This window comes from Vigna radiata, chromosome 11, assembly GCF_000741045.1.
Source record: "Vigna radiata var. radiata cultivar VC1973A chromosome 11, Vradiata_ver6, whole genome shotgun sequence".
NCBI classification, from domain to species: Eukaryota; Viridiplantae; Streptophyta; class Magnoliopsida; order Fabales; family Fabaceae; genus Vigna; species Vigna radiata.
Window position 1 is genome coordinate 1001141 of NC_028361.1, and position 20744 is coordinate 1021884.

Sequence of the window (20744 nt, forward strand, 5' to 3'; positions counted from 1 at the left end):
TAATATAGAGTATAAAGATAAAATAGTCATAAATATGTAAAATTTTGTATTCTTTTAAAAAAAAGTAAAAATAAAAAAAATAATATCAAATTAATGTAAAAAAGTTAAGTACGACAAAGAATATTTTTCAATACCATAACTAAAGTGGAAAAATGGTAACACTGTTGTCAGTATTGTGCTTTCTTCTTTGTTTTTTCTCCTGAAAACTTGTTTTGGACTATTACTTAGACTTTTGCTTATTGTAGCGATTAAAATGGACTTTTAGCACCTTCATAAAAAAAGATTATTAAAAGAATATTTATCTACAAGAGTGTAAAATTATTTTATACAAAATAAGGAAACTAAATTGAATAATTTCAACAAAAAAGACAAAAAAGTATTTTAGCCTTGTTTCTATTATTAATTTATCTTTTTCTATTTATGGAATTATATTGTTTACTACATTTTTCAACATGTAATTTTATGATATACGTTAGTTATATAAAATGAAACAAATTGTCCAGTTACCAAACAAATTGTCACTTTCTACTTTGACGGCAAAATCGTCCTTCAACCTGTACCAACAGAAAGAACAGACCAAACAATCTCTATCGGCTGCAAACCTTGCCAAATTCAAACAAATGCAGGCACAGCATGAAATCGAAAATAAATACATTACATATACATATATGCATCCATCACCAAATGAAAGTAAAACAATCTCAAATAGGTAAGAGGTGGAGTTGGCAAGGAACCTTTCCAAATAAGTACCTTACATTTTTAGTATAGTTATGGTGCCGTTTCATCATGGATCTCTAATAATTTCATCCCTACACTTATAATTTTTGAAAATAATCTTACAATTTTTTTATCAAATTTCGAATTTCGACATAAAGTTTATCAAGACTTTATTGCAAAAGATTTTTTATTTCACTTATTAGATTTTAAAAAGTAATAAAAAAATTTTAAAAAAATTCATCGAATTTGAAAATTTAACGAAGAAAATAAAAAAATTCTTTATCAAAATTTAAAATTTGATAATTTTTTTTTATTAAATTTCAAAATTTAATGAAAATAGATTTTATTTCAAATTTCAAAATTCTATAAAGTTTTAAAAAATTATCAGATTTCGAAATTTGACAAAGAATTTTTTTTTTATCAAATTTTGAAATCCAATAAAGTACAAAAAGTTGAAATATAGAGTTTTTTAAATTGCGAAGGATAGTTTTAGAATTTTAAAAAAAATTTGAAAGTACATGATGGAATAATTGAAAGTGCAAAGTGAAACAGCCTAGTTACGAAGTGTTTGTGACCTTAATCTGCAATGTGGGTGTTTGTTCAAAGGCTAAAAAGGATTAGCAGAGAGCCAGGAACCAAGATTAATTGAGAAGTTTGAGTATTTTTGCATGATCAATGTATTACGGCATTTTTCACGGAATACAAATAACAGTGCATGAAGGTGACGCAAGTAACACAGACCAAAATATCATACAATGTATTTGCCAAAATATCAAGATTGACATATGAAGGGATAATTTACACAAAAAATCTGAGTATTCCAAACTTAAACCTACGCTGATGTATTGCATTCCATGATCGCTATGGACTAGTACAAACCAATTCCTCTATTATAGTACAAGAGGGCAAATAAAAAAAAAAAAACATATGGGGAAAAATAAGTTAAGGTCTAAGGTAGTCAATAACGGATATGGTTAGGAAAGAATTTGCCAAGATCATCTCAGAAGAATATAGACTCAAGCAGACCAGTTCGCCTCTAACCCACTGAGTGAATTGGCTGTACTAATAAATTATTATAAAGGACGACTAGTTACCGACAAATTACTTTACAAAATATACAAACATGCTTAAATAAGGCAATGCAGTTCAAAATTGCAGATCAATGCTCGTTCTTAACTCTTGCCTTCAATATTCCAGGGAGTGGTGGAGATGAAGGAGGTCTCGCAGGAGGGTTTGAAACTGAACTAGGAATCTGTGCATGATACAAACTAGACATGCTAGAACCTTCCCCGCCATCTGGAGGATTGTCTGGTTTGTTGTCATTCTGAGATCTCTCACAAAATTTCATTGCCTTGAGAACATAGTTATCATCATGCAGCTCAAAGGGAGTGCTGTAGAGAAAGAATGAGCAAATAGAAAGTAAGCAGACATAAAAGAATATTTTGAATTATAGAAAGTTATAACAGAAAGATGATACAGATATGACTCATGGATTTATAAATAAACAAATGACATGGATTTCCCAATGCTGCCTGTGTTTGTCCGCAATAGTATGCACGTATGATTGAATGTATAATACAAGAGAATTAGGATCTCATTCAGGACAGCAGATGGGATAAGATGACATGATGACATCACTCGAAGAGAAAAAAGTCGTGTAATAAAAGCCTTCTTACCTATTGAAATCAAAATGCACAAGCTGCATATCTTCTGATATTTCCACTTCAACAGTTGCATGGGGGCGTGTCTACAAGCCCGAAATAACATTAATTAAATACATGTTTGAGTAAACAACTTAATTGAATACTTACCCACAAGCTTAAGCAAAACGAAAATATTATATTAAGTTTTTCCTTGAAACTTACAAGTTAAAAGTGCTTATAGGAACTTCACAGGCTCAAATTAGTTTCACACAACCACCAAAAACTAAAAGTTAGTTATCCAACAAATTATTGCAGTTTGCAATTGGGTGCTCTACATATATTTCTTTAGTTGGTTACGTTCTAGCTTAAGGGTGAGCTGGATCTTCCTAAACCTTCGTAGTCACTTGTAAATCTTGTATAGATATCCATAAAGCCTAGAGCAGAAAAAATGACTAACTTAACCTGAGAAAAGCGAAATAAATGGAATAAATATTATTAATAACCCCAGCAACTACATTTATTTTCAAATGACAAAGTCTAACAAATGTTCATAACAATGGTGCAGAAAAAATATTCTACTTAATTTACCCAAGAAGCAGAACTGAGGTCTCATCTGATAGATCACTTGTAATCTAAACTTTAGGCCTTAAGACAATATATTAAGTGAATGGTGACCAGTTATATCAGACTTAACCAAGGAGATATAAGCATAGGCATTATCTAACAAATCAAAGATTCAAAGGGGAAAAATTACAAACAATTTCTAGTGGACAAAATAACCAAATGACAGTACATCATAGCATACCTGCACCAGAATGAAGGGTAAAGATACACCTCCATTGGGAGCATTCCCGGAGCTATATAATTGCTCATTTCGTTCTATAAGTTTCTGAAGACCTATGTACTTCATAAATTAATACAAAAGTTAGCAAACAGAAATAATCATTATGGACAAAAATTCATAGGGCCTTCTTACAAAACAGTTGCAAATTTCAAAAAGTAAACTAGGCACATGAGTTCAAACCCACAGACTAAATCCACTATTGATGGCGGTCCTTACTTGATCTTCCAGCTCTTGCAAATAGGATGCTTTCTTTTCAATTCTATTCCTTAGCCCAAGACGTTCATTCTGTTGAATTGATTGAGTTAAAATTCTATTTTTTTTTTTTTTTTGTATTATTTAGAATAACAGAGAGCGTCATGGTAAATCATGTACCAAAAATAAAACAACTGAATATACTGTTTACAAACCTTTAGATCTTCAATATCGCTGAGACTTGTGCGAGGAAGACCCTTCCATTGTATTTCCTTTTTATCCTTAGAAATAATATCCATTGCCATTAGAACATTCAAAGCATCATACACCCTCCGTCGGATGTTTTTCTCGTCATATTGTTGCTGTCAAATGTTAACCCGAAAACATCAAGTCCATAATATTTATCTTTACACTCAGTCTGAAAGAATTTATACAAAAGAAAAAACCTGATCAGGAGTTGAAGCACCATTGCTTGGATCAGCAAATTCAGCTACAAGTTCATCAGCTACCTGAATACAAGCACAATCCACATCAAATTTATAAAAATAAAGAACAGGTTCATTTGAGGAATTCAAATCAAAAATTTGAGACACGATGAATTACAAATGTGACATTAAAACACCATATACAGACAGTAGTTCTTGAAGAATTCTCAATAACATCATATAGACATCTAAGAAGCCAAAGGCTACGACTCATATAGATCATGGTTATGCTGGATAACCAAGAAAATGTGAACATACGAGCTATGACAATCTGAGGAAGAGCCCTTTACAAACAAACATTCAATTTTTCAATGCATACAATTTAAATTGGGTACAAAACATTAGAACTATAAACATAAACATGGTAGTGCAAATGCGTTGACAAAAATATATTAAGAAATTAATTGCAAAAATGCAGAAGCTATGGTAAGCATTCATTATACGTGCATATGGCATATAAAACTGAATCCAAAATTTAATTCCAGTTTACCACAAACTGACTTAGAGTAACTAGCTGACCTCATTGTAAGTTGTTCTCCCCTTGCTTTCTACCTTCTCACAGACTGAACAGCCAATAAATGAGAAATAAAACCAGTAAGGAAATATACAATCACCATGTCATAAAAATATGACACTCTAAGGAACACAATGAACTAAGATACCACAGATGCAGATCGAGTTAGTGTATCTTTGGCAAGAGATTATTTCCGAAGAGGGAACAGGGGTGGGGAATAATTTATATTACAAAAGTTCTCTGAAAAACCCGGTAGAATGCAGTTATTTTTACAAAATAAATTAAACCAAACACTTATCATAATCTGCGCAGCTTGTTATATGCATCTTTGAAAGGCCAAAGCTATTAATTAGAAAAGGTCAAAACACCTTTTCATTAAAGAGAAAATGTCATATGGGATTAGGTTAAAGACCTTTCATACTAAATTGGCGGAGACCTCTTCCACTCTTGTCACCACCAACAGTGCGTTGGCCCCTCTTTTTCTTCTTGCTACTGGTTAAAAGGACACAATAGGTAAGAATAACAGTATACAATGGTATTCTGAGACCACAGGCACGAGAAAGTAATAGATAGGACTTCATTCATACATCATTCAAAAAGTATTTAGTGGATAAAGTGTTAACATTTCCAACTGCCCAAAACGCCCGAAGTTAAGCATAAATGCACTTTTTTATTCCTTTATATGACTCTAAACAAACCTAAGATGATTTCACTGTCATACTCGGGATAACATTAAACAAAAACCCATCATACCAGGAGACATAGGCAATGAAAAATAAATAAAAAAAAAGAAAAAAAAAACTATGAAATGCAGGATGACAATACAACAATACACACTATATTGCATCAACAACAGAAATCCTCAATCAATTTTGGGTGACTATACAGCATGTCGTATGTGGCAAATAACTAACAAAAAAAATAGATGACAATTGAGTGTCACAAATAAAACTACACAATCAGACACAACATGCATCAAGAGTCAAGAACTTCATACATAGAACATTTCCTCACATTTATAAATCTAAAAAGACTACTGCAAAAGCCTTGAGCTCATACAGGGTTTGTTCTTCAAAATGCAATTGTAAAGGAAGACAAGTCTTTAGATGGGTCATAGATACAGACAGAAAAAAACATTGCCTGAGAATGGATTTAGGGCATATAAGAAAAATGAAAAATACAAGAAGCGGATAATATTATTAGGGCATAAAAGAAAACCATCTAATTTTTTATTTAAGATTGCAAACAAATGGAAAGTTTGACAACATTTTTCCCACTCTTATCCCTGACGCGGATTAAAAAGATATTTCATGACTATTTAACAAATGAGTGATTGTTTTAATTATTTTCCTTTTCCAATCTGACTTTTAAGATGTTTGTCTTCATAAGTATTTAAAAATTATTGCTGAAAAATTATCCAAATCCATGTTTATTTGAAATGGTACATTCATGAGAAATGTCAAAACCCACAAACTTCAAACGAAATGGCATCTGCTCCACAGCACATCACATAATTATGCATTTCTACAAGCTCAAAGGACAATGGGAACTCACGCAACTGCACCCTGTGATCCAGCGTCATCACCATGTATGTCAAGATTATTTAACCTAAGAAAGGTGTTATCACTAGCTGGTGTTGCCATTGTCTGCTCACTCCGGCTGGATGGTGACCCAACACTTCTGCTAGTTGACATTGATTGACCTGAGATAGTTCCACGGCATGGCAGCTCCTCCTCCTCTTCCTCTCGAAATGTTTGCCGGGGTTGTGTTCCCATGTTGGTAAGTTGCTTACCCCAAGGCCTGAAAATAACTTACCAATGGAAACTGAATTCAATTCAACAGAGTTTCCAAGTGAAGCTGAACTGCTCAGTGTTTCTGAACAAACCAGTAGTGTTTTCAGATCAGCCCAAGATACTGTGTAACAATAACAGGGATAAAAGAAGTTAATCCAGCATCCATGAAATTACAAGCACAAAACGTACACACAACCATCAACCGATTTCATACACACACATACTGCAAACTAATTGGTGTAACTGTAAAGATAAACAATGAGAAGTTGCATTTGTTCAATTGATTTGTACAGCAAAGAAAAAGACAAGAAGAGAAAATAAAAGTGTTAGATAAGACAACACTTCAAAGAGAGACTAAAATTAAACGTTAGTAAAACAAAAGTATTGTAAGTAATAAAACTCAAACAATTGTGCTAAGACCTAACGTGTGAACCCTGCACTGGATTCAAACCTGTCCAAATAGTAAAACACCCTTTTTCCAATTCTCAATTTTGTAAAACGTTATATGATAAGAGAACGAATCTGAGAAATTGAAAAAGCAATAATTGATAAAACTAGGAAAACAAAAATTGACAAATTAAGCGCTCCTAGAAGTCAGTTATCAACACCGAAACAATCAGATGAATAGAAAGTTCCACAAATTGAAGCTACAAATACTCACCAAAGACGTTCAGCAGTGTCCCTCAGAGTCAGAGAAGACCTAAAGTTAAAGATGAAGGAGAACCCAAAGAGAGGGACCACCTCAACAAATCTTTGCGTGTGCGAGTGAGAAAGAAAAAGGATACGAGCATGCTTAGGTTTTAACGTGTTCTAAAACTTACCGGTCCGGTTCAGTAAACCGGTCCATTATAAAAAAAAAAAATCCACAAGAATTTTTAAAATAGTCAATAAATATATTTTTTTTATCGAATCCAAAGCGTAAGCGAAAAGAGACTAAAGATTTGTTTTCTGACTCTCAACACTTGCCCTAAGAGAAGGTGCTGCCACCGCAGAGAGACGAGAGCAACGTCGCCGGCAGCGCCGAAACCCCCAATTCAAAATAAACACCTCCGGTAAGGTATTTTATAGTTGATTTCTGGTTTTTTCACTCGATTTTTCCTTCGAGAATACTACTATTAATGGTTGATTTCTGATCTTTGAATGAACGGTGTAACGAAATCTTTCATGTATGCTTTATTTGGCAAAACAACATGATTAATTTATGGAGGGGCACTGTTATGAAAAGAGTTTAGTTTGAGTTGAATGCGAGCATGGAGGGAAAATGAATGTGCTTATTACAGTTTATGAATTGATCATGGAAATCTATAAATATTTATTCTAGTTATTTAGGTTTTGATGTAAGATTTAGATTTTTTTTTTTAATTATTGATATTTTTAAAAATTGTCAAAGTTTCTTTTTTTTTTTTGGAAAACAAAGACGATAACTTTATTGTTTTTATTTTCTAGTTTAAATTTATTTTTCTCTTTTAATTTTTAAGTTTATGTTTTTTAGACTTTAATTAATGGATTTTATATTTTATATGGATTTTAATATCGAAACAGTTCATACGGCGTCGTTTTACTTCGAACGAATTGTAATCTTATTGGGCCTGAATGGGGTGTGGCCCAATTCCCGGACATGATCGTCCACCGGTATCCACGAGTTAATGCAGTCTTGGATACGCACATAAATATATCAAACTGTTTTCTCAAACCGTATTGTTATTTCTTCTTTTCTTCTCATACTCTTCTCTCTACCAAGTTTGTTGTATCATAGATAGATTATATAGACATAGATAGGTCCAACTTTCATCGAAAAGTTTCCGTTGTATGTGATTAAAGCTCAATATTACATTGATGTAAATCGTGAACTATATATTGTTGGTGACCACCCAAGTTTAATTCTTGAGTAATGTTATGAATTGCAATTCGGTAACATAATCTAAATTCTTAATCTTCTGCTTTCAGGAAATTTCTTATTTGGTTCAAGATTTGGGTTTGTTGCATTCTAGGGTGCCTGTGCTTCTGCACTCGACCTGATCCATTGCCTCATGGATCCTTTTGATGATCTTCTACCCGAGACTACTGTTGCACGCAGTAGGTGCTTCGCTGCAATGATTCTGGGAAAGCTTTTTCTTTCTTTTTTTTTTCTTTTTAATACGCCGTGCTTATGTCAAGTGGCTTTGTTATTTTCTTTTGTAGTTCGGCCGGGTACCAAGTTTGCTCCAAAGGCCAAAGCGAAACAGCGGCCACGAAAGGAAGTACCTTCGTCGGAACATGCCACCTCATCTAAAGATGCTGGGAATGAATGTCAAAATGTAGGTCCTTCCACGCTAAGTGTGCCAGCGAAAGAATCTATGGGATTCATTCATCAGACGCAGGTACAATTTCCAAATTCTGAAAGTGGAAATCCTGATCAAGATAGTGTGCAGGGAGATAGTGCAGCCTTGGTGGACAGTTCCACAATCACAGTATCTGAAATTGGTGCTGGTCAGAATTCTACAAACTTCTTAGAATCGGCATTTGAGGTAAACATCATTTTTATTGATTCGATATTATCTGTTATATGTAACCTCATTTTCTTTAAATTGTTTTTCAATTTTAGGCTGGCCCAACAGATTTTGACGGGGACTCGGTCACTAACTTCGTTTTTGAAACCAACCTCAATAATGGTAAGTTATGTGTTTACATTGATTGTCTGTGTGAAACCACTTTTCTTCATCTCAGACCTGTACATGTCAGTGTGAGTCATCACTTGAATTAAATTTGGTATGATTCATCTTCTGTCTATCGTGTGGTTTAGGCACAACACAACCAGTTCACCATGCTAATGTTGTAGTAAACAAATTGAATAATTTGGCTGCACCATTTTCAAGTTGCTCAACCATAGATAGGATGAAGGAACCCCCTAAAAATTGGGAAGGTTCATTTCTTGATATCAATAAATATTTGGAACTTATTGACAACTCATTGCAATTAGGCACGGATTTGAGCTTCGGAAGTGTTTCAGATAATAAAGTTGCAATAACTCAAACAGTTGATTCAAAGTCAAACATTGGGAAAGAACCAGAGGTGGATTTTTTTTTTCTTTTTTTCTTTTTATAAGATTTTTGGTCCTTTTTCTGTTTAGTTCTAGTGCTTAAGATGGGTGTGATCAATTTATGGAGATACTTTTCAGGTAGTATCTGCAGAGATTGAATTGGATCCTTTCAGTGACGTCCTCCCTGATCTTCCTGCTAGGAATGGTTAGTGATATTGATGATTTTGTAAATAGGTGAATATGCTTCCTATCACGGAAAAAATGAGCTATCTGTATTATTTTTATTGTAGCTCATAAATTTAAACCCAAGATTAAGCCACGACCTAGAGTAGGCAATATGCCGGCTTCTGCTTCATCTGATGTTATGATGGAAAAATCTGTTGAGTTGCCTACTTCATGCTCAACGGACTTTCAATCTTTTCAGTCAACTAGTGTACTAAACCAATCAACCAGTTTACCTTTGCCAACGTCAGAGATTCTTAGGAAGACTTATATGCCCGATAAGTTTGGTAACACAAGCTCAAATGTTTCAATATCCGAAGATAGTAAGAGCTTGGCAGCAGCAACTCCTTCCCAATTGGATTCCCTAAATGCTATGCTTTCAGTGGACGCAGTTCATAATGGTACTAGAGATTGGCCTTCTACCTTTGGTAAATCATCTGGAGAGGTAATGGAAGAATTAATATCTGTTGTTTTTCTATTTCATTAAGTTGCTAAACGTTATAGATTTTGTACATGAAGGCTGCAGACATTTTTTCTGGGTTGGAATCCCTTGATGACTTTCTCACCCAAGCGACTACTGATACAGGTGAGTCACTATATTCCTTTTGATTTACCAAATTTCGTCAACTCTCTCTTTATTCTTCACTAGAACTTTCAAGAGCATCACTTGTATTGTATTGTTGCCTTTATATCTCAATGTTTTGGTTAACTGGCTCCTAGCCAACTATAACTTGTAAGTATGTGACAATGGGTTTATTCAGTGGTGATTGTAAAACTTGTGTAGGAAAACCAGCTCTTCATTCTTTCAATGAGAAGGGTGCAGAGGAAAACTTTGTCACACCTGTTTGTAGTTCTATTAACTCCTTTAGGGAATGTGATAATACCCAAGTTCAAAGATGTCCTACACCACAAGATCCAGTAACCTTCAATGAAGCTACCGATCTCAATGAGAGTGATACTCACACTAAGAATAGAATGTCGGAAACAGAGGTGAAGATTATGTGATTACAAGCATATAATAATTGTCTGTTTGTGCGAAATACTTATTTGACTTTCTTATTTAATAATATCGATTATTGTTATTGGTATCAGGAAATTGTGGACTTGAATCCCGCCTATCCAATAGATGATGTTTTTGATTATCAATCCATGAAATCTGGTGAAGATCCAACTTCTGGAATTCCAGTGCATGAAGACTTGACAAATGCTGCTGACAGTTCCACATTGGCTGATCTTTTGCATGCAAATGATTCAAGGGAAAAAGAAGTAAATATTGTTTACTTTGACTTCTTTCTCCTTCTTTTTGTTTCATTTTTCTAAGTTGTAAATCTAATTATATGTACTTTTTATTTTTTCTAATTTTTGTATCATACTTGTCAGGTTGCTAATCAAAGGAATAGGGATGGCTCAGACTCATGTTCTCTGAGGAAGAACAAAAGATCTTCTATTTCTGGTGAGGAGGATAATGGTGGTAAAACCTCAAGGCAGCGGAGAAAACTAGCAGCATGTAAACCTAAAAACAGCTCATTGAATGAGGATGTTGAAGATGATAATGACATTGATTCTCCTTATCATTCAAACGAACATGAACTTCAAGAAAATGATGATGACTATGAAGTTGATCATTCATCCAAGAAGAAGAGAGGATCAAAGAGTTCACAGAAGAAATCTGTGGCCAAAAGTGGAAAAACGTCTCAAAGGCGTAAGAAGGCCGATGATGATGTACAAAAAACTAAGGAACCTCCTAAAAAGTTCTCTCATTCAACCCGACGAAAGAAAAGATGTGGTAGAAATGACTATATTGTTTGTTTTTAAGTTTCATCCTTGGGGATATACTTGTGTTGAAGTTTTTTCTCTTTCATAGTGGACAAGGCTCTGCTGGAAATTCCCGAGGACGAACTTGATCTTCGAACATTGCCTATTAAAGATATTATTTTACTTGCAGAACACAGGGAGCGGCAAGCGGTGTGTATACTTTATTCTATTTCAACTTCCAACCATTGTTAGTTTCATAGTTGTTAGTATGGCACTATGATTTGAATTTTCACTAACTGTTCCGTTTGTTTTCCTATTTAGAAAAAAGATGCGATGACTTCAAATATGTCTCCCTCCAATCAAAGGTACTCACCTCTAGTAAGAGTTTGCATTTTACTTAATTTTCTGGTCAATATTTATCTTTACTTTAAAATAGTATAGTATAATTATATTGTTAAATAAACTTATTTTGAAAAATAAACTGATCCAAACATCCTATTTACTGCAACGACTCTCTAATTCTTGCATAATATTATTCTTTTGAGAAACGGGATATTTGAAAAAGTTGAGAAACTTGTTCAATAAAGGTATTTTATGTTCCTTTTTTACCTTAGAGACATGAGTGCCCTGCACAAAGTCCATAATGTAGCTTGAATTATATCTTCTCTCTTTCAATGATTATATTAATTGCTTTGCCATTTTGTCCTAATGGGTTGAGTGAATGGATTGTCATTCTGTCAGTAAATTACTTGATTTCTATTGTTACTTTTGTTGGCTACTGTTGGGCCAAGGGCATGAGTCATGGAGGTAGAAGTGATTGTGGACCTTTTTCCATTAGTCCATGATGATGGGAGGATGAACTGGAGGTTGAGTAAATAAGGGGGAGATACTTTACATTTTTTGTATAATTGTATTCATCAGAGTACTTAAATGGTTTTGGTTGACATTCAGTATCTGAGAACAAAAGGGAAAAGTCAAACATTGTATAATGCACTGCATATTATCCTCTGGCCAATGTTACTTATTATTTTCTCTTGATGCCTTGTGGACTAGTAAATGAATTTCAGCTTGCAAAATATTTATCTCCAGTGGATGGAGATTCTGATAGGCCATTGTTTTTATTACTGTCTCTGGAGTCACATAAGGACTAGAAAATAAATTTTATTTTGCATAATATTTATCTGCAGTGGTGGAGATTCTCTTCATGGGGCTGGTGCGTATAATGAACATGAGTTCTCAGGTTCAGAAGATGGTGAAGACCCATATGATGATCAAGACAATGAAAGGATTGCATCAACTTCCGTTCTATACAATTACCAGACTTTCATGGAAAAGACACCTAGGGGGAAATGGTCAAAACAAGATACCGAACTGTTTTATGAGGTATTTCTGTAATTCGCGCAAGATGTCTGACATTATTATGTCTCTTAAACAATACAGTAAATTACCTAATTCCTTTTCATTATTTTGACATAGGCTATTAGGGAGTTGGGTACAGATTTTTCTATGATACAACAGCTTTTCCCTGATAAAACCCGCCGTCAAATTAAGTTGAAATACAAGAAGGAAGAGCGGGAGCATTATTTACGGTTAAGGGATGCTATACATAACCGTGCGAAAGGTTTTACTGATTAATTGCTATTGTTCTGCGCTGTTCTCTGATAGATTAATTGTGTTTATTGTTGAAGTAGTCTAGTAATGATCCTCAAGATTACTTCTATAACTTCTTTAACTTGTCATGACAAATATAATTTTAGAATGGTTAGCCTTAACGCTCTTCAATACTCTTTCTTGTAGATCATTCTCATTATAAATTGTTGATTGAACGATTGCAACTAGCTTCCACCAAGACAGAGGAGGTTATGGACCTGACAACAGGAGCTAATGTATGCAATTTTTGCCTCTCCAATTTATACTCTGATATCACTGTTTTTGGTGCATATAGTTTATGATTTCAGTGGCGAATTTATCAGTGAAATATTCTTAACCGCGTGTTTTCCTGTAGGAAGGTGGAACGTAGCAAGTCCATCGATAAAACTTAACATTTTTACTTGATTCTGGCTTTCATTTCCTAAATAAGTTTCTGTGAGGGTTAAAGCTATTTCTTCCCTATTCATAAGGTCCATACTCTGATATTGTTAGCTTTAAAGCTCAAATGACCGAGTTACTTAAGTATATTGCTACAAGGCTGAAAGATAACTTGCGTTGACTATTTTCCTTTTAAAGATAAAGTAAATTTAGTTCTATTTGTGCAATCAGCAAGTTTGGTAGTGTTCATCTACATGGTGTGACATGGTTGGTAGAAAATGTTGTTCCTTAAGCATAGGATTAAAGGATCAATTTCAGGCCGTGTATACATAAAATTTATATTCGGGAAGCCCAGACCCTTAATTGTGTCATAGTTTTGCGAGGAAGTAGTTCTTAAATGCCAGCACATCTCAGATTCACCAGGAATAAAAAAGTTTGGTAGTGCTCGTGAATCTTCGGTTGGAGTAATTTAAATGCAAAATGAAGAAAAACAGGTGTAGTAGAAACATGAAAAATTTATCAAACTGGAGCCCAGGAAGCAAACATAATTGAGTGTACAGGGGAAGATCCTGGACCCATTGTGGGTTAAAGGCTGTGCTCATAGATATAGAATTTAAACCCAGGAACACCAATCCATGCTCTTGGCTTGAATGTGTCTGAGGCATAGATATAAAGGAACCATATTCCACTTTATTATCCTGCCTTTATGACGTGAAAAACCTTGAATGACCTGACCCATGGAAAGATAAGGGCAATTGTAACTGTCACACTTTCCACTTTTCAATTATTGATCAAGGATATCTCTAAATTCACAGTCCACACACTGGTAATGTTATAAGGTCTAAGGATATGTTGGGAAGTTAGGTTTTAGAGCAAAATGGAAGGAAGGGGAGACTTTTTAAAGGTAAAACAGTTGTATAATGCTTATAAAAATAAATAAAAGATTTACACGTTAAATTTATTTCGTCTCATTTATTTTAAAATTTATTATATTATATATCTGTTTCAAATTATATATGTTACAAATGGAAAAAATGATCCTCTCTGGAAAACTTAACTCTTAAAAGATACTCTAATGTTCTATTTCCTAATTGGCCCTGCTGATTATTGTTTTATCTTAAATGAAGGAAGAGGTTGTGGAGGCTGCAACAATTAAGCATGACGCGGATGTTAAACAACAGGAAGATTCTCCGGCAGTTCAGAATCCAGAGGAATATGATGACAGTGAGGATGACTCTCTAAAATGGTCTCAGTATAAAAGTCTGTATTAGGGACAGAATGAAAGTAAATCATTTTTATCTTATTTTATTGTCAGAATAGTTAGTGCGAAATTCTTTTACTTGCTTAAAATTTGTGAAATCATTCATTTAACCGTCCTCTGCTTCCATTGTCCAGCAGGGCCTCTTTTTCTCTTTTCAATTTTGCATGTAATAATGTACAATTTTTCTCTCACAAACGTATCGTTAATTTGTAATCAACGTTCTAGTTCATTAATTCCTTTTATATTGTGTTATTTGTTCTTGGATAAGTGGAGAATCAATCTCTAAGATTGGGTATGACACTGCCATTATGCTTATCGGTTAACTATAAATAATGGTTTTTGTGTTGTCAAAAGGAAGAAACTAACAGGTAAGATATCGTACATTGTCCCACCTAACTCCTTTCTCTTTCTAGGCAAATGTTTCTTGATGGTTACGATACTATAATTTTGTGGAGGATGTTACTTCCGGCACTCGCATTAAATTTCTTTCTGTACCTCATCATTCCTGATTTTATTTTTCAGAAAGACACTCACTCACAATAAGTTATAACTCGGAGGTCAACCTGATCTAAGGGTCACTAGATAAAATGTGAAAAAATTATAATTTTTTTATACAAGTCGAGACTTATTTAAATTCGGTTCATGCAGATTGAATTTGTGATGGATCAGGTTGACTCATCAATTCACCTACCTAATTTTATTTTATTCAAATTTAATTTTAATTTTTTTAAAAAATATTTATTATTTTTTTTTGCTTGAAATAATTATTTAAGTTTTTTATTTTCAAAATTAATTAAACTCTCGTGTTGGTAGTGAAATTTAGAAGTGAAATTTGTTTAGATTTAAATTATAGAAAGTTTATAATTTTTTTTTTATTAAAATAAAAATTGTATTTAAGTGAAGGAGTGAACTAACCTGTTTATCCATTAACTTGTGGTGGGTTGGACTGAGTTCAAATTTTTTTGGTTCACTAATAAACAAGTTGAATTAGATTGACTCACTAAATAACTAATCCGTGATGGATTAGACCAAATTGGACTGAATTACCCGTTATGACAACTCTATCATTCTTATTTTGGAAAAAAAAAATGCTAAGCTTTGATGGGATGCCGGAAGAAATTTGATAGGACGTTTTTTCCCATACCTTCTTCATATATCTCCAATTTCTCTTTATGGAAAACAGGTGCATAAAATCTATATTTCAATTTGCAGGTCTCCATTATATTTTGAAATTCGTTAAAAGTTTTGATAAATTTTAAAATTCGTTTAAGTTTTTTACCATATCTCAAAATTAGTTGAAGTTTTTAAAAAGCTTTTCAAATAGAATTTAAAATTTATTGAAACTTTTGAAAACTTTATGATAAATTTTGAAATTCATTGAAGTTTTTTTCTTTTAATAATTAAAATCCGTTACAGAAAAAAAAATCTTTTTATTTTATTAAATCACTCACTTTTTATAGAACACTCAGTCGCTACTATTTTCAAAAAATATTTCAGAAGCTTTGATAGAAGTGCAGGAAGAAAATTGAGAGGTGCAGGAAGTAATACCCTGCTATCGTTATCAGGCCCAACAAAAATATATATCACTCTTGTGTTATTTAGTTTTACACAGAATATAAAAAAATATGATTTTGTTTTTATGTTCATGCGTAACAAATTAATGAATCAGAGTTGTAGAGCCAGAAATTTGGGAAAAAAGAATGTCATAGACAGGTATTTAATAAAAGTTTTAGTTGGAATATATATTAAGATAAGTCAAACAGATGAAAACTAATTTTTATTATTTATCTCGATAAATTCTCATGAAGATACACAAAAATAAATTAATTTCATATAAAAACGTTTTTGTCAAAAATCGTAAAAAAAATGTGTAGAGAAGTTTGCAAAATAGCCCACTATGATTCGATTAAAATGACTCGATTTCGAATTTCACGCTCACTCGCCCAAACCAAACAATGGCGGGTTCTGAACCTTTTCCTTCTCCAAAAATCCTTCTAGCAAAGCCGGGAATCGTTACCGGAGCTCCCGTTGCCGGTAAATTTGGCCGTGGAGGCGCCGGAGACGACGATTCCGTTCAGCACCGTTCTCGTCTCCCTTCCGTCGCGTCCCTCAACCTTCTCTCCGATTCCTGGGATTTCCATATCGATCGCTTTCTCCCAGTACTAACCTAAATCTCTCTTTACCTCTCTGTTTTTCTTTTTACCGCAAAAATGTTTACAATTAGGTTAGACGTTTATGGGTACCTGAAGTAGACTGACCCTGATTGCCGTTGGATTTTGAAAATGTTGCAGTTTTTGACTGAGAATACGGACTTTACTGTGATTGGAGTGATTGGGCCACCTGGAGTGGGAAAGTCCACTATTATGAATGAACTTTATGGTTTTGATTCAAGTTCCCCTGGTCAGTTTATTCGCACTATGTAATTTACGTCCTCTTAGGATGATTTTCATCAGCACTCATAAATGAAGAAAATGAGAAAGTAAATTACTTCAAACTTCTTCTGTAAGTTGAAACAGCACATAGACCTTAGTTTCAGGTGTAGTTAATACGGAAGAATTTCTACAATTTACAAAATTGAGGGCATAAATGATTTTAACTAATAGGTTAACTTCATTTTACAATGAACAGAAAGCTTAGTTTCTTTACTATGTTTTTTTTTCTTTTTATTTTAACTTTTTATCTATAAGCCTGCAGGGATGCTACCACCTTTTGCCTTACAGTCTGAAGAAACTAGAGCTATGGCAAGGCATTGTTCCACGGGTGTTGAACCAAGGATTTCAACTGAACGCATTATTCTTCTCGATACCCAGGTACTACTGTCCATAATATCTTCAATTTTGTTTCCTTTTTTTATGTTTTATTGTACTCATTCATTGGTGTGCTTCATTTTTCATTTATGGCTTTGTTTCTCTTCTATTGCTTTCACTGTTCCCCTTTTTTTCCCTTAATTTTTGTGGGATTGATTTTTTTTTTCTTATTTTTCACCTGTAGCCTGTATTCAGTGCTTCTGTTTTAGCTGAGATGATGAGACCAGATGGCTCTTCAACAATTTCAGTGCTAGGTGGAGAAACCATGCCGGCTGAATTGGCTCATGAACTTATGGGTATTCAGGTAATAGTAACTTCCAATTAGAGAATACATTCTCGGGACAAATACTATTTATTCCTAGCTTAATAGTGGTTGGTGTTTCCTTGAACTGTTCCTATATCTTCTTGAGTTTGTTGGGTTGCTGCAAGGAATCTTTTTAGCTTGCTGTTCTTCTAGCATCCATATGTCATATTGTGCTGGTGGTGTCAGAGGGAGTTCGTGATGATAGCATGTGGCAATTGATGTTGACGGTATGTGTGTTGTATTTGAAGATGCTTCATGTCCCGTTCAATAACTGAATTGACTGTTGATTCCATCCATTATTGTTACTTACACGAATGCGTGGCTTCTTCTTTTTTCTTAGCTCAGTTTTATGCTATAAGAATCCAGCTGCTAGATCAATGTCTAATATTCACTGTCTAGCCTACACTATATAAAATCAAGTTGCTTTATATCATCCATTATGTTTAAAATGATCATTTTGGTGAATAGTTGCAATCACATAGTGTGTTGTAAGTATTTTGTGTTGTGGAAGCAATTGGCTATTATTTGCTGCTGCTAACAAAATGACTAGAACTCTCAAATTTTTTATGCTTTTCAAACATGTGACTTGATTAATCTCTAGTCAGATTTGTGTTTTTGTAGATTTAAGATTACAGACAATTATAAGGACAAGTACGTGATGTTATTGATTGATAAAGCGAAATATCATATTCTTGTAAAATCCTATTTGTACAAATTGAACAAATTTTTTTTAGGCTTCCTTGTTTATTTTTATTTGAAAGTCTTTGAACATCACGTGCAGACACTTTTTAGTTTTGGTAATTTACACTCTAAAGACTACTGATATATTGAAAACTGATCATGCGGTATTTGAATAGTGTAGATTGATTTGTTGAAGCATGGAATTTCAGACCCGTCCTTGATGGCATCATCCCTATCACAAAGCTCTAATTCAGTGCTTGAGAAAGATAGACATCTTGAACATGAAGAATACGTGGCCACCCCTGTGTTTGTACACACGAAGTAAGAAACATCATTCTGCCTCAACATATTGGCAGGATATTATTAGAATTAATGAATCCTATAGTTACTGTATGCAGCCACAATAATGAAGTCTAAAATCATCATAAACAAAGGAGGGTTCCTGAAAAAGACAAGCCAAGCCTAGACCTAGAGGGAACTGGTGAATGAGAATTGATGAATGGTTGACTTGTTTGACTTGATTAGTCTTGCTACTAGCCATATTTGATCTTGGCTAGAGTTTTATTTTTTCTTCTTCTACATTTCTTCAAGTATCCTTTAAAGTTAATCTCTATGTCTTCTACTGCATGTGTCACTGACTGTTTGAAAATATAAGAAAATTTGGCTGACCTAAATATATTCTCCATCTACAAAAATGTAATTTTAGGGTGCGTTTGTCACAGTTATTTCTTGTATCCACTTCCTTTCCTTTATTGGAACAGTTTGCTGCTAGTGAAGCACTCATCGGTCTTTTATTTTTTATTTTTATAGGTTGCAGGATCAAGATTTTTCTCCTAATAATTTTGTGCAGTTGAAAAAGGCACTCATGCAATATTTCAGACCATCTTCTTTTGTGAGACAACACGTTGGAAACAAACCTGAAGAGCATGCTTTATCTTCTACAGTTCGTGGCAGTCAAATGGAATCTAACTTAATAAAGTTGTATACGATCCCTCTAAAGAAGAAAGATGAAAATCCAAGAGCTCAACATGAAAGTTACGTTTCTGCCCTATGGAAATTGCGTGATCAGGTTCTTTCTTTTTCTCTCTCTCTCTCTATCTATCTATCTCTCTCTCTCTCTCTCTCTCTCTCTCTCTCTCTATATATATATATATATATATATATATATGTATGTGTATATATATATATATATGTATGTATATATATATATATATATATATATGTATGTATATATATAGCATACAGTACAGGATTTGTCAAGTTTCTTTACTTTTGCTAGTTGATGCTGTAATATTTCTTCCTTTCTTGTAGACCCTTTAGTTTTAATAATAAACAAAATTTAAGAGACGAGATATGTTTTCCCATGTCAGATTTTATCCATGAAGTCACCATCTTTCACGAGACCAGTCTCAGAGCGGGAATGGTTAAAGAACTCTGCCAAGATCTGGGAACAGGTAAAGAACTCCCCAACCATATTAGAGTATTGTAGAACACTTCAACATTCAGGTATGTATAGGAGATAATGACGAAGTATGCGAAGATTGAAGACAATATCCTAAGTTGTATTTCAAGGTGTATCTTTTTAAACGCAAAATCATAATATTAATGTATCAGTTGCATATTCTTTACGCTGATTTTGTTGCTGCTGATGAATACACTTCTATGCCTATTTTTTAGCGAACTCGTAACAGCTTAATTTTGTTATGTTTTGCCGGTAACTCTAAGAATTGGTATATAGTAGTTACAGAAACAACTAATTCATCATTCATTAGGATGACAGATATAGATTATTCAGTCTACTGCATTCAATTTGGTGCGATATAACAATTTGTGTGTATAACGATACAATTTATTAACCTGAGAAGTGGTGAATTGTACAGTGATCGTAGAATGAAAAATGACAGTGAAGGTTTGACAATTTATCTCTCAACTTCGTTTTGTGAACTTTTTATGTGTTAAATTGTCATTTAGCACCATTCAAATAATATCCAAGCAATTTGTTAAATTTGGCCTTCTGACATCTTGTTTTGGCGGCTTGTTTAGTTTTGAAGAAATAAAGGAAGGGAGACAGAGAGTGAAGTCTCTTGCGTGGTAATCAGTTACCTATCCAATAACAAATACAATTTAACACAGTAAAATTTCTTTGATATTAATACGTTTTTCCCTTATTGTTAAGTTCAAATCTTCTTTAATATTAATATGTTTTTTCCTTCATTTATTGTTAAATGCAAAGATTCGAATACTTTATATGTACACAGTAATATCAAATGAAGCGACACATATTTGCAATGTCTATTAAGCATTTTGTGCGTCACCATTTTTACATTGAAGAGCAATATTTATGGGGACCCTTAAAAAACGATTGCTAAGTGTTTTCTCCATTCAGGTTAAGTCAATTTTATATATTAAAATATTAGTATATATATCAGTAAAAATCATTCTTATTTATTAGTTTAAAATATATTAAGCTTATTTCTTC

The 20744-nt window shown here is 33.5% G+C and overlaps 3 protein-coding genes across 9 annotated transcripts; 2 read left to right on the forward strand and 1 right to left on the reverse strand.

Annotated features, from left to right (window-relative positions):
• Positions 1 to 1475: 1475 nt before the first annotated feature.
• Positions 1476 to 6988, reverse strand: LOC106777582 (transcription factor-like protein DPB). Of its 2 annotated transcripts, none has more exons than XM_014665222.2 (10): positions 6850 to 6988; positions 5950 to 6309; positions 4808 to 4884; positions 4401 to 4444; positions 3843 to 3905; positions 3612 to 3758; positions 3421 to 3489; positions 3166 to 3264; positions 2394 to 2464; positions 1476 to 2108 (listed from the first exon to the last, which is right to left on the reverse strand). In XM_014665222.2, exons 2-10 carry the CDS (start codon positions 6168 to 6170, stop codon positions 1877 to 1879), a joined length of 1023 nt encoding a protein of 340 aa, XP_014520708.1. In that variant the 5' UTR covers positions 6171 to 6309; positions 6850 to 6988; the 3' UTR covers positions 1476 to 1876. The 2 variants fall into 2 exon arrangements, with proteins under 2 accessions (XP_014520708.1, XP_014520707.1); XM_014665221.2 differs by having other exon boundaries at positions 4808 to 4887; positions 6850 to 6987.
• Positions 6989 to 7113: 125 nt separating this feature from the next.
• Positions 7114 to 14715, forward strand: LOC106777581. Of its 6 annotated transcripts, none has more exons than XM_014665218.2 (17): positions 7114 to 7240; positions 8136 to 8264; positions 8370 to 8695; positions 8773 to 8839; positions 9148 to 9239; positions 9346 to 9412; positions 9498 to 9874; positions 9949 to 10015; positions 10214 to 10419; positions 10522 to 10695; positions 10810 to 11215; positions 11294 to 11394; positions 11506 to 11549; positions 12372 to 12567; positions 12661 to 12805; positions 12982 to 13070; positions 14340 to 14715. In XM_014665218.2, exons 2-17 carry the CDS (start codon positions 8219 to 8221, stop codon positions 14481 to 14483), a joined length of 2547 nt encoding a protein of 848 aa, XP_014520704.1. In that variant the 5' UTR covers positions 7114 to 7240; positions 8136 to 8218; the 3' UTR covers positions 14484 to 14715. The 6 variants fall into 6 exon arrangements, with proteins under 6 accessions (XP_014520704.1, XP_022631476.1, XP_014520705.1 ...); XM_022775755.1 differs by having other exon boundaries at positions 7124 to 7245; XM_014665219.2 differs by lacking the exon at positions 7114 to 7240 and adding an exon at positions 7862 to 7995.
• A 1638-nt stretch (positions 14716 to 16353) lies between these two features.
• On the forward strand, positions 16354 to 19969 carry LOC106776502 (protein SMG9). Its single transcript, XM_014663980.2, has 8 exons — positions 16354 to 16632; positions 16765 to 16873; positions 17168 to 17283; positions 17465 to 17584; positions 17722 to 17811; positions 18447 to 18586; positions 19076 to 19334; positions 19636 to 19969. The coding sequence occupies exons 1-8, from the start codon at positions 16429 to 16431 to the stop codon at positions 19786 to 19788; spliced, it is 1191 nt and encodes a 396-aa protein (XP_014519466.1). The 5' UTR covers positions 16354 to 16428; the 3' UTR covers positions 19789 to 19969.
• Positions 19970 to 20744: the final 775 nt, after the last annotated feature.

Coding starts and splice junctions, on each gene's coding strand:
- LOC106777582 (XM_014665221.2), bottom strand. CDS start 6,170: ATGGGAACACAACCCCGGCAAACATTTCGAGAGGAAGAGGAGGAGGAG. Junction 4,888..5,949: donor GGATCACAGGGTGCAGTTGC/GTGAGTTCCCAT, acceptor CCTTTTAACCAG/TAGCAAGAAGAAAAAGAGGG. Junction 3,265..3,420: donor TGCAAGAGCTGGAAGATCAA/GTAAGGACCGCC, acceptor TAATTTATGAAG/TACATAGGTCTTCAGAAACT.
- LOC106777581 (XM_014665218.2), top strand. CDS start 8,219: ATGGATCCTTTTGATGATCTTCTACCCGAGACTACTGTTGCACGCA. Junction 11,550..12,371: donor ATGTCTCCCTCCAATCAAAG/GTACTCACCTCT, acceptor ATTTATCTGCAG/TGGTGGAGATTCTCTTCATG. Junction 12,806..12,981: donor TATACATAACCGTGCGAAAG/GTTTTACTGATT, acceptor TCTTTCTTGTAG/ATCATTCTCATTATAAATTG.
- LOC106776502 (XM_014663980.2), top strand. CDS start 16,429: ATGGCGGGTTCTGAACCTTTTCCTTCTCCAAAAATCCTTCTAGCAAAG. Junction 16,633..16,764: donor ATATCGATCGCTTTCTCCCA/GTACTAACCTAA, acceptor AAAATGTTGCAG/TTTTTGACTGAGAATACGGA. Junction 17,812..18,446: donor TGTGGCAATTGATGTTGACG/GTATGTGTGTTG, acceptor TGAATAGTGTAG/ATTGATTTGTTGAAGCATGG.